The 12,488-nt window shown below is 39.4% G+C and overlaps 1 protein-coding gene across 1 annotated transcript in view; it reads left to right on the top strand.

The window, feature by feature from the left end:
* Positions 1–10,945, top strand: part of LOC120532960 (chondroitin sulfate synthase 3-like) — a 307,567-nt gene extending 296,622 nt beyond the window's left edge. The window contains exon 3 of the mRNA XM_039759482.1: positions 8,498–10,945. Coding sequence (XP_039615416.1) covers positions 8,498–10,069 — 1,572 coding nt within the window. The 3' untranslated portion in view covers positions 10,070–10,945. The remainder of the gene's footprint in view (positions 1–8,497) is intronic.
* The last annotated feature ends 1,543 nt before the right edge of the window (positions 10,946–12,488 follow it).

Below are 12,488 nucleotides of genomic sequence, written 5' to 3'. Positions count from 1 at the left end.
ATGCAGCAATGTCACTATTGTTTAAATATACAGTGATCCCTCGCTATATCGCGCTTCGACTTTCGCGGCTTCACTCTATCGCGGATTTTAAATGTAAGCATATCTAAATATATATCACAGATTTTTCATTGGTTCTGTGCACAATGGGTCTTTTAATTTATGGTACATGCTTCCTCAGTTGGTTTGCCCAGTTGATTTCATACAAGGGACGCTATTGGTGGATGGCTGAGAAGCTACCCAATCAGATCATGTATTACGTATTAAATAAAACTCCTCAATGATATACGATATGCTTCCCGCTCGGTGCTTCGCACACTTCAAAGCTCTAGCAGCCCGTATTGATTTTTGATTGTTTGCTTTTCTCTGTCTCTCTCACTCTCTCTGACATTCTCTGCTCCTGACAGAGGGGGTGTGAGCAGAGGGGCTGTTCGCACACTGGCCTAGAGGATATGGACGCTCCTCTAAAAAAATCCTCAAAGACTACCTTTACATTGCTCCCTTCCTTGCAGCTGCTTTGTCCGGCGGTGCTTTGCATACTTAAAAGCCCGAACAGCCCTATTGATTTTTGATTGTTTGCTTTTGTCTCTCTCTGTCTCTCTCTCTCTCTGTCTGACATTCTCTGCTCCTGACGCGCACTCCTTTAAAGAGGAAGATATGTTTGCATTCTTTAAATTGTGAGACGGAACTGTCATCTCTGTCTTGTCATGCAGCACAGTTTAAACTTTTGACTAAAGGGTGTTATTTCATATCTAGAGGGCTCTAATAATGTTAAAAAACGTATTTAGAAGGTCATAAACAGGTTTTCTATGCTTTAACTGCGAAAAAATATTCGATTTATAAATAAATATTCCTACTTCGCGGAAATTAATTTCTCGCGGTATAGTTTGGAACGGATTAACCGCGATAAACGAGGGTTTACTATATGTCCACCTGCATGAGATGATTTGGATGTCAGGCACTACTAAAATTAATACAGTGCAGCTTAATGTGGCTAATTAAACAAGTATTTTAATGACACCAAAATGTAATATAACAAAGAGAACACAAAAAGGTATCACTTAACAGTTGAATAATAAAAAATAAATACATGTAACTAGCAATAGCAATACTGTAATACAAAAATGTTAACCACATGAATCATTAAAGAATAAAGAATTTAAAACATAACAGAAGTTGTGGAAGAACAGATAGCTGTCTGTGATTTCTGCACAATTAAGAACATTATTTAAAATTTTTAATTCTTATTATTTTGATCTATTTGCTGATTTGGAAATGCTCTCATTTTAACAGGTGCTGTGCATGAATCCATCCTGCATATCAGATATAGGCTATCTTCTGCTATGCCTATTGGATGAGACCAATAGTTTTTTTTATTTAGCACAGATTGTATGAAGAAGTCGGGAGTGGCAGAGAAGTATCTTAGAGTTGTACAGGATATGTACGAGGGAAGTGTGACAGTGGTGAGGTCTGCGGTAGGAGTGACAGATGCATTCAAAGTGGAGGTGGGATTACATCAGGGATCGGCTCGGAGCCCTTTCTTATTTGCAATGGCGATGGACAGGTTGACAGACAAGATTAGACAGGAGTCCCTGTGGGCTATGATGTTTGCTGATGACATTGTGATCTGTAGTGAGAGTAGGGAGCAGGTTCAGGAGACCCTGGAGAGGTGGAGATATGCTCTAGAGAGGACAGGTATGAAGGTCAGTAGGAACAAGACAAAATACATGTGTGTAAATGAGAGGGAGGTCAGAGGAATGGTGAGGATGCAAGCAGTAGAGTTGGCGAAGGTGGATGAGTTTAAATACTTTGGATCAACAGTACAGAGCAATGGGGATTGTGGAAGAGAGGTGAAGAAGAGAGTGCAGACAGGGTGGAGTGGGTGGAGAAGAGTGTCCGGAGTGATTTGTGACAGATGGGTATCAGCAAGAGTGAAAGGGAAGGTCTACAGCACGGTAGTGAGACCAGCTATGTTATATGGGTTGGAGACGGTGGCAGACTGACCAGAAAGTAGGAGACAGAGCTGGAGGTGGCAGAGTTAAAGATGTTAAGATTTGCATTGGGTGTGATGAGGATGGCTAGGATTAGAAATTAAGTCATTAGAGGGTCAGCTCAGGTTGGACGGTTGGGAGACAAAGTCAGAGAGGCGAGATTGTGTTGGTTTGGACATGTGCAGAGAAGAGATGCTGGGAGAAAGATGCTAAGGATAGAGCTGTCAGGGAAGAGGAAGGCCTAAGAGAAGGTTTATGGATGTGGTGAGAGAGGACTTGCAGGTGATGGGTGTAACAGAGCAAGATACAGAGGACAGAAAAATTAATGAAGGAGATGATCCGCTGTGGCAACACCTAACGGGAGCAGCCGAAAGAAGAAGTAGAAGCACAGATTGGCTGTTTGTTGAGTTCTCTCAAATTTCTTTTTCTTATTAAGTATTATAAATGTAGGAAGTATACACAAATCACATATTTGACTCAAATGTGTGTAATAATGCAGGGTTCTGTCAGTGGAGCTCATGAACGGCTTCGTCATCGCCTGTGCCCCTGAACCAAAATATTTCCAAGCTGCCCCGGGAAGACTCATTAAAATAGCTACAGATTCAACATACTAATCACATTATCAGAAAGGAACTGTCAGTAATAATAGGGAATCAGTCACCTAGCCACGCCATGCTTGGGGACGCTAATTGTTGAAAAATCTTGGTATTCTTTTCCTTCAGCTCACCAACATCCCTCTGACTGAGCTTGCTAAATGGCACCATAATATTATATAATATTATTGTTATTATAGATATACAACAGCATTAGTATTTTACAATTAGAAGCTAACCTCGAGAAACACATACTATGTAAGTAGCATTTCTGTAAATTGCATAAATCAGTAGCTGGCTAATGTGTTCTATAATTTGACAAGTAATATTTATAACTGAATGCTGTTAATGCCTTCTAGAGATTCAAATTACATTATAATTTTACAGACAACTGTATTTCCAGACAAGCATTTCAAATTCAAAGCAGCTCCAGGACAGCACTTCGCATTTTACTTTGTTCTCCTAATTCTATCTATCTATCTATCTATCTATCTATCTATCTATCTATCTATCTATATATCTATCTATCTATCTATCTATCATATAGTGCCTTTCATATCTATCTATCTATCATATAGTGCCTTTCATATCTACACTATCATATAGTGATAGATAGTAATTAATCATTAATACTAAAAAAATCATAAAACCTTTTTTTCTTCTTCTTTCCTCTTTTCTGTTACTAATGGATGCATTATTTTTAATTATATTGATGATATTTAGTGACATTTCAGCAGAATTTGTGAATTTGCACTTTAACAACTAGCAAACTAACTTTCAAGGGCACTGAGTAACCACTCATTTCCATTTATACCCATGACCTTATGCTAATGGGCCTAGTTGTGAAACTGACAGTGACCTACCTAAAAGAAAATAATGTATAAACCAGGCCATTCAGCACAGCGATGCTTTATATTCACTTAATACACTTAAAATAACAATTCGAATTTTGAAAGTCCCTAAAGTCCTACTGTCTACCACACTACTTGGTAGCTTATTCAAGTGTCTGTGGCTCTTTGTGTAAAGAAAAACGTCCTAATGTTAGTGTGAAACATCTTTCCAGCTGTGCCCCTGTGTTCTTGATGAACTCATTTAAATGTGTCTCAATCCACTGGACTAATTCCCTTCATAATTTTAAACACTTCAATCATGTCTCCTCTTAATCTTCTTTATCTTAAACTGAAATCCTCAGCTCTATTAATCTTCACTCATAGCTCATCCCCAGCAGCCCTAGAATCAGCCTAGTTGCTCTTCTCTGGACCTTTCTAGCACTGCTATGTCCTTTTTGTAACCTGAAGACCAAAACTGCAAACAGTACTCCAGACAAGGCCTCACCAGTGTGTTATAAAGGCTGAGCATCACCTCCTTGGACTTTTACTCCGTTATATTGCCTGACATTCTGTTTGCCTTAATGGCTTCTGAACACTGTCTGGCAGTTGATAGTGTAGAGTCCACTGCGACTCGTAAATCCTTCTCATAAGATGAACTTTCGATTTTCAGACCTCCAATTGCATTCAAACCTAACATTTCTACTTCCTATGTGTAATACTTTACAATTACTGACAATATGTTTGCCATTAAGATGGCTGATAGATATGAACTGAGACAGGAAACGGTAGTCATGTGAATTATCTGTTTCTGGAGTGGAGCAGTAGTAGGGTGTTGTACCGTGTTAGCCATTATGGATGCAATGAGAAGTTAAGAAAAACAAGTCCTTTTATTGGCTAACTAAAAAAATTACAATATGCTAGCTTTCGAGACAGGGCAGGCCTCTGTGGTGATATGATTAGTGCTGATGCCTTATAGCTTAGGACTCACTGGTTCAACTTTCAGCCAGGTCATTGTCTGCATGACATGTCCATATTCTTCATACACTCACGTGGGTTTTCCTCAGGTTCTATGGATTTCAATCACATCTCAAAGACATGCAGGTCAGGCTGACTGACAACATCTGTCAGGGTACTGTCTGTTTAAATTTAGTGTACAAGGAAGTGAACTTGCAATAATTTGAGGCTTTGACTGTCATCAGTTTTTCTACCTGTTTTTGCTGTGCCAAAATATCATTTGTTCCTTTGCTTTATGTGGTTATTCTTTAACTGTTCATAAGGTACATGATCATGTTTTATTTGCACCTGTATGGGAATAATTTTTTACACAGTCTTCAAATTTGATCAAGGAAATCAGGCATCACAGAGACTAATAATCAAACACAGCATGAAAATTAACACTGACGAGCAATCAAACTCGATTGGTGGAACAACACATATCTGAAAGTTTTTGGATTAATTAGCTTCTTTTGTTGTTATGTCAACAGCAAGCCAAAGTTGACATTTAGAGATTCTTTAAATGAATCTTAAAATGTATTATATAAAGAATATCTGATATTTTCGTTAATCTTAAAAGATGGTTTTTGGGTGGCACAATGGAATAGCGGACAGCACTATCTGCGGACAGCCTCACTTATCCATGTATGTTAAATGCATTTCAAGATGTCTTAAGAACACATCCTAATGCGATGTACGATGCCTACAATGCATTTCAACATATCATGAAATAACCTGCCATTCATTTGGAGGCATCTCAAATACATTTCAAGATCTCTTAAAAGTCCTTTTGTGAAATGTATTGTTTACAGTAAGACTTTCATTTTAAGATATTATAAAATGCATTTAAGATATCTCAAAATTGTCTGGTTATTATTTCAAAGTATCTACTGTGGACTATGGCCGGCAGCTTATCCTGGCCAGTACCCCCAAGCTGCCAGGTGGAGCCCTCCCTGCAACGTGGAGATGCCCCGAATTCCAGCAGAGCATCATGGACCTTGGAGTTTTCCTTCATAGCCCTGCTGGATACCATGGGGGCCACCAGAGGACGCTGCAGGGAGGCTCAAGGATTTGTATTCTCTGTATAGCCTAGAAGTACTTCCCAGTCACGAGGACGGAAGAAATAAAGTACTTCCGGGCTGAAGAAAAAGAGGAGTTTTCACTTGACCCGGAAGTGCTGGGTAATCACGTGGACTGGGGGATCAGAAGCACTTCCGGGTCAAGGACTTTAAAAGGACGATGGGAAACCCCAGCGGGTTGAGCTGAGTTGGGAGGAAGGGTGACAACACGTCTGGTAGTGGAGAATTTGATTATTGATTGTGATTGTGATTAGTGTATTGTTTATTGAGTATAGTGGAGGTGGAGGTGCTTGTGCACATTTGTTATTATAATAAAGTCAACATTTGGACTTTTATCTGGTGTCTGGCGTCTGGTCTGAGAGTTCAAGGGGACGACAACGCCCCCTATCTGTCACACTACATAACTGGTCAAGATATCTTAGGATACATTTCAGATATATCTACTTTGACTCGGGTTTGAGATACTACAGTGGTGTGAAAAACTATTTGCCCCCTTCCTGATTTCTTATTTTTTTGCATGTTTGTCACACAAAATGTTTCTGATCATCAAACACATTTAACCATTAGTCAAATATAACACAAGTAAACACAAAATGCAGTTTTAAATGATGGTTTTAATTATTTAGGGAGAAAAAAATCCAAACCTACATGGCCCTGTGTGAAAAAGTAATTGCCCCCTGAACCTAATAACTGGTCGGGCCACCCTTAGCAGCAATAACTGCAATCAAGTGTTTGCGATAACTTGCAATGAGTCTTTTACAGCGCTCTGGAGGAATTTTGGCCCACTCATCTTTGCAGAATTGTTGTAATTCAGCTTTATTTAAGGGTTTTCTAGCATGAACCGCCTTTTTAAGGTCATGCCATAGCATCTCAATTGGATTCAGGTCAGGACTTTGACTAGGCCACTCCAATGTCTTCATTTTGTTTTTCTTCAGCCATTCAGAGGTGGATTTGCTGGTGTGTTTTGGGTCATTGTCCTGTTGCAGCACCCAAGATCGCTTCAGCTTGAGTTGACGAACAGATGGCCGGACATTCTCCTTCAGGATTTTTTGGTAGACAGTAGAATTCATGGTTCCATCTATCACAGCAAGCCTTCCAGGTCCTGAAGCAGCAAAACAACCCCAGACCATCACACTACCACCACCATATTTACTGTTGGTATGATGTTCTTTTTCTGAAATGCTGTGTTCCTTTTACGCCAGATGTAACGGGACATTTGCCTTCCAAAAAGTTCAACTTTTGTCTCATCAGTCCACAAGGCATTTTTCCAAAAGTCTTGGCAATCATTGAGATGTTTCTTAGCAAAATTGAGACGAGCCCTAATGTTCTTTTGCTTAACAGTGGTTTGCGTCTTGGAAATCTGCCATGCAGGCCGTTTTTTCCCAGTCTCTTTCTTATGGTGGAGTCGTGAACACTGACCTTAATTGAGGCAAGTGAGGCCTGCAGTTCTTTAGACGTTGTCCTGGGGTCTTTGTGACCTCTCGGATGAGTCGCCTCTGCGCTCTTGGGGTAGTTTTGGTCGGCCGGCCACTCCTGGGAAGATTCACCACTGTTCCATGTTTTTGCCATTTGTGGATAATGGCTCTCACTGTCAGGTTCGCTGGAGTCCCAAAGCTTTAGAAATGGCTTTATAACCTTTACCAGACTGATAGATCTCAATTACTTCTGTTCTCATTTGTTCCTGAATTTCTTTGGATCTTGGCATGATGTCTAGCTTTTGAGGTGCTTTTGGTCTACTTCTCTGTGTCAGGCAGCTCCTATTTAAGTGATTTCTTGATTGAAACAGGTGTGGCAGTAATCAGGAAATTGAACTCAGGTGTGATACACCACAGTTAGGTTATTTTTAACAAGGGGGCAATTACTTTTCCACACAGGGCCATGTAGGTTTGGATTTTTTTCTCCCTAAGTAATAAAAACCATCATTTAAAAACTGCATTTTCTGTTTACTTGTGTTATATTTGACTAATGGTTAAATGTGTTTGATGATCAGAAACATTTTGTGTGACAAACATGCAAAAGAATAAGAAATCAGGAAGGGGGCAAATAGTTTTTCACACCACTGTATATACTGTATATTTCAAATTCATTTCCTGAACCTCAAGTCTTATGCATTTCAAGATATCGCGGAAAGAGCAAGTTTTCTCAAGATAAAATACAAAATCTCAAATGACTTTCCTGATATTTCAAAAAATGTTTCTACTGTATCAATTTTCCGATACTTGAAAATAAGCTGCATCTTCTTTACAGATATGTCAAATATATACAAAGATGCTTTAAAACAAACAAACAACTCCAACTGAAAACTAGGACATTTAAAGAAAGTGATTTTGGAATATTTCCGAATCAGTTTCAGAAAACTTAAAATGCACATGAGGTCAATGTGAGATACCACACTGCATCTTGAAATGCACTGGGTTTATTTATTTAAATGTTATCTCATGTATCTTAAAATTTACAGGAACATTTGTGATTTTGTAGTTTGTCGAAATGAGGTTTGGATTTCTGAAAGGCTGCACTGCATTTTGGGTACATCAGTGGTTAATGTTGCTTCTTCACGAATGCAGCATCCTGGAGTTGAACCCTGCCACTGAATATTGTCTTTGGAGAGCTCGTCCTGTGTCTCTGTCGATGTTTCTCCTACATCCTAAAAGATCTGCAGGTTAGGTTAATTTGTGATTCCAAACTGGCCCATGTGTGAGTGAACCCTGAGATGAAATATCATCCTGCTCAGGGCTGCCTCCTGCCTTGCACCCAATACTCCTCAAAAAGGCTTCACCCCCTGCACCCTGAAGTAGACTAACAGATTTGTGAATGTTTGTATGCACGTATGGACTGCATTTTACTGTAATGAACAAAATATGTGGGAAAGTAAAATGACAGATAACTGGGTCATAGTTCTTTTCACAGGCCTCAAGTGAAGTGTATTAACAAGTCACAAGCTGCTTGTCTGTATTTGTTTTTGTAAATAGTTTATTTATTGTATTCATTTGTTGTATTTTTTTTTTTCTTCACAGATGCAGCAGCTGTTTTATGAGAACTATGAGCAGAATAAGAAAGGGTACATTCAGGAACTGCACAGCAGTAAAATACACAACGCCATTACTCTTCATCCGAACAAGAGGCCTGACTACCAGTATCGCTTACACATCTATATGCTGAGTCGGAAGATTTCAGAGCTGCGCTATCGTACTATTGAGCTTCACCGAGAGAGCGCTGCTATGAGTAAATTAAGCAATACAGAAGTGCAGAAAGCAGATCAACAGCTTGGGCAAATGCCTTCTTACACAAGGTTTCAGCCGATGGAGAGGACGGAGGTCATAGAATGGGAGTTTCTAACTGGCAGGCATCTGTACTCTATGGCTGAAAGCCAGATACCTCGACAGGGGATCAACAGTGTACTGAGGACAGCACTGGATGACGTAGTGCTTCAAGTCATGGAGATGATCAATGAAAACTCCAAGTCACGAGGGCGTGTAATAGAATTTAAAGAAATCCAGTATGGCTACAGAAGAGTTGACCCTTTGCATGGTGCAGAGTACATTTTGGACCTGTTGCTTCTTTACAAAAAACATAAAGGTAGAAAAGTCACTGTTCCAGTACGGCGCCATGCATACCTTCAGCAGTCATTCAGCAGGCCATTTTTCCTTGAACAAGGTGACACTGACGTTAAGGAGCTTGTGGAAGCCATCAATTCAGATTCCCAATCCTTTTCATTCCTTTCCAGTTCTTTGAAAATCTTCTCACCCTTTCAGTTTACTGAGTCAACCAAAGAGATGAGGGAAAGAGGTGAAAAGAAAATCCATATACTTGTTCCTCTGACAGGACGATATGACATTTTTGTGCGTTTTATGGAGAATTTTGAAAAGACTTGCCTTATTCCAAATCAGAATGTACACTTAGCCATAATTTTGGTCAACGGCAACTCTGACCCTGATGGAGACAAACACATGGCACTGATGAAGGACTTTCAGAATAGATATCCCAAAGCGGAAATGTCTGTTGTTCCAATGACGGGAGATTTCTCTCGAGGCATGGCACTCGAAATGGGTTCTTCACAGTTGGAAAACAACACCCTTTTACTATTTTGCGATGTTGATCTCATATTTAAGGCTGACTTTCTACAGAGATGCAGAGACAACACCATTCAAGGAGAACAGGTGTATTACCCAATCATCTTCAGCCAGTATGATCCAAAAATAGTTTACAGGGGTGGTCCTCCAGACGACAGTGACTTTGTATTTACTAAGAGGAGTGGCTTTTGGAGGGACTATGGATTTGGAATTTCGTGCATGTACAAAAGTGATCTCACAAAAGTTGGCGGCTTTGACACTTCAATTCAAGGCTGGGGTCTGGAAGATGTAGACCTCTTCACAAAAGTGATTAATTCAGGGTTGAAGGTTTTTCGAAGTCAAGATGTTGGCATTGTGCACATTTATCATTCTGTTCACTGTGACCCAAATTTAGACCCCAAGCAATACAAGATGTGTTTAGGGTCAAAATCAAGTACTTATGCATCTACGATGCAACTGGCCGAAATGTGGCTTGAGAAACACTTAGGCGTAGGGTACAACAGAACTTCATCTTGACATTCCAGTCCACCATTCCTTTGCCTTCAAGGGGAGCTTACCTCAGTTTTGAATGCAATTGTGTGTGCTTGTGTGTGCTTGTGTGTGTGTGTGTGTGTGTGTGTGTGTGTGTGTGTGTGTCAGAGGGAGAGAGAGTACTGTACGTGTGTAACTGCCAGGTTTCTGTGTCCCTTAGCTATTCTACAGTGTCTTCCAAAGGACGTGTCAGAAGTGACTGATCTTCATGTATCATCTAATCTCGCTGTAATGCGAAATCTCTGCAGATGTGACTTCATTTTGTTTCTGCTTTGTATTTTTTGCAATAAGCAGAGCATCTGAACAGTTCTCAGGAGCAGCTCCTCCACAAAGCAGCTGCCACTTCCAGTGAATGTGTGCTGTGATCTGGTTCTGTGTAGGCATTCCAGTTTAGTGCTTATGGAGTTTTTTGGACGATGCCAATACCAGTGTGATTATATTCATAAATGGTGATTACAATAATAATAATAACAGTAAACTGTTGAAAGTACCACAAAAGTGCTTTAAGCTTCCAAAGGGGAAGAAACTCTGTAATATAGAATTGAAGTTTTATAATTTATACAAAGCCGCTAAAAAATGTACACAGAACTTTCTTCATCTGCAGTATTTTTAAAGTATGTGAAAAATTCTAATGATTGTATCTTTATTTTTTGGAAATATTTCCATGATGTGAACGGTACTGGATACCAATATTCCATGTCTCATGATTATATTCATTTAAGAGTTCTTGTTTTTTAAATTGTTGATAATCTCTTTTTGGTTTTATTTTGAAAAATCAAAAAGAGACATTTTACTGGCATCGTTTCAGCTTTGTGATTTTCATGTTCAGTTTGCTGGCCAGAACAGAAAAAAAAAAAAAAACGATGCATAAAGATTAATTTATAATAAAGTATAAGCATATGAAAAAGATTGTTTTGATAATATTAGAGCACATGGGGTACGTGTCTCAGCGCTTCTGTGATTAATGATCCTTAACCCACATCTGCAAGCACAAATCCAGCTGGTACCTGATAAGTTCCTCCTCGCACTTTTAATGGCATTTTTTTTTATTATTAAAGAAGATGCTTTCAAAAAGGATTTTGTTTTAAATAAAGTAAAAGCCTATACTTTGAACTCATTTTTTTTTATACAATTAATATCAATAACACTCTTTTATGGCTGGATGTTTTTCAATTCTAAACAAGGGGCTAATGTGCCTAGCCAGGCAGTCACTCAAGCATTATGAAAAGTGGCATTAAAAAGTATTCACCCAGTCGCCTGCCAACTTGAAAAGCTTCTCACATTCTGTTGCATAACAATAGAGAATCTTATATGCTGTATCCTGCATCAGTTGCCATGGATCTCTACCACATACTGTAGACAGTTCTCAAATGTGATTATGAACAACAAATTCGACATAGCTTTCCTAATTAATTATAAACATTAAGGTAAAATAATTAACTCTGTAGCTTTTCACCCTCTTTGTGTCATTCTCTTGCTCTTGACATTACTTTATTTTTTATTTTTTAATAATTTTTTTTATTAGTTGTAATTAAAAGCAAATAACAATCCCTACAATCAAAGAGAACTGAGCAAACCAACAAAGCAAATCTTTGAAGCAACAAGGAAGGAAGAGCATCCTTTTCCCTGATGTAGAAGATTATTCTAACATGTTACTGATTTGATCCTGCCATATTTTAAAGAAATGTTTTGAACAGATCCTCTGAGTGAGAATTTGATTGTTTCCAATTTCAGATAATATATGACATCAGGTACCCAATGACTTCAAGGTGGTGGGTTGGGATTCTTCCAGCAAGATAATCTACGTGCTGGTAGTGAGGTAAAGACAATTACAGTCTGTTTGTCCTTCTCCACTTTAAGCCTATTGAGACTCCACCAAGCACAGCTGTTAAAGGGTTACGAGTGATTGTGACACCACGACTGGCTCTCTCTTCCCGATGTTAATTTGGTCACTCTCTCTCTCTGCTCTTCATAGAGGTCAATCGTTCCTATTCTCCGAATAATTAGTCTGGAAGCTCGTGCCTTTTTTGCACTCAAGCTATAGTCAACATCCATACAAGTAGTATACTGTTTACTACAGCATTGTGACTGTGTGTCTCTCTCTCCTATGTGTGTGCAGGCCTTAGGTCTTAGGTATTATGGGGCCCTAGGCGAAAGGGGGGTCCAGGGGCCCCCCTGGAAGCTCTGCGAAATGTGTGAAAATTACACTCTTTCTGTGGGGGCCTCGGCCTGGGCCTTCATTGCTCTCCATACTGCGACTACCGCTGTAACCAGCACCAACTCTCACAAAATTGAGCAAAGCTCCTCTCTGAGACGCAATGAAAGCATCAGTATCGGCTTTTTTCTTTCGCTTAGCTGCTCCAGATTCGTATTTACGCTTCGAGGACATACTGACAGACAGGGG

This window comes from Polypterus senegalus, chromosome 7 (assembly GCF_016835505.1).
Source record: "Polypterus senegalus isolate Bchr_013 chromosome 7, ASM1683550v1, whole genome shotgun sequence".
Lineage (NCBI taxonomy): Eukaryota > Metazoa > Chordata > Cladistia > Polypteriformes > Polypteridae > Polypterus > Polypterus senegalus.
The sequence above is the reverse complement of the archived record's forward strand: the minus strand, read 5'-3'. Positions and strand labels throughout refer to the sequence as shown.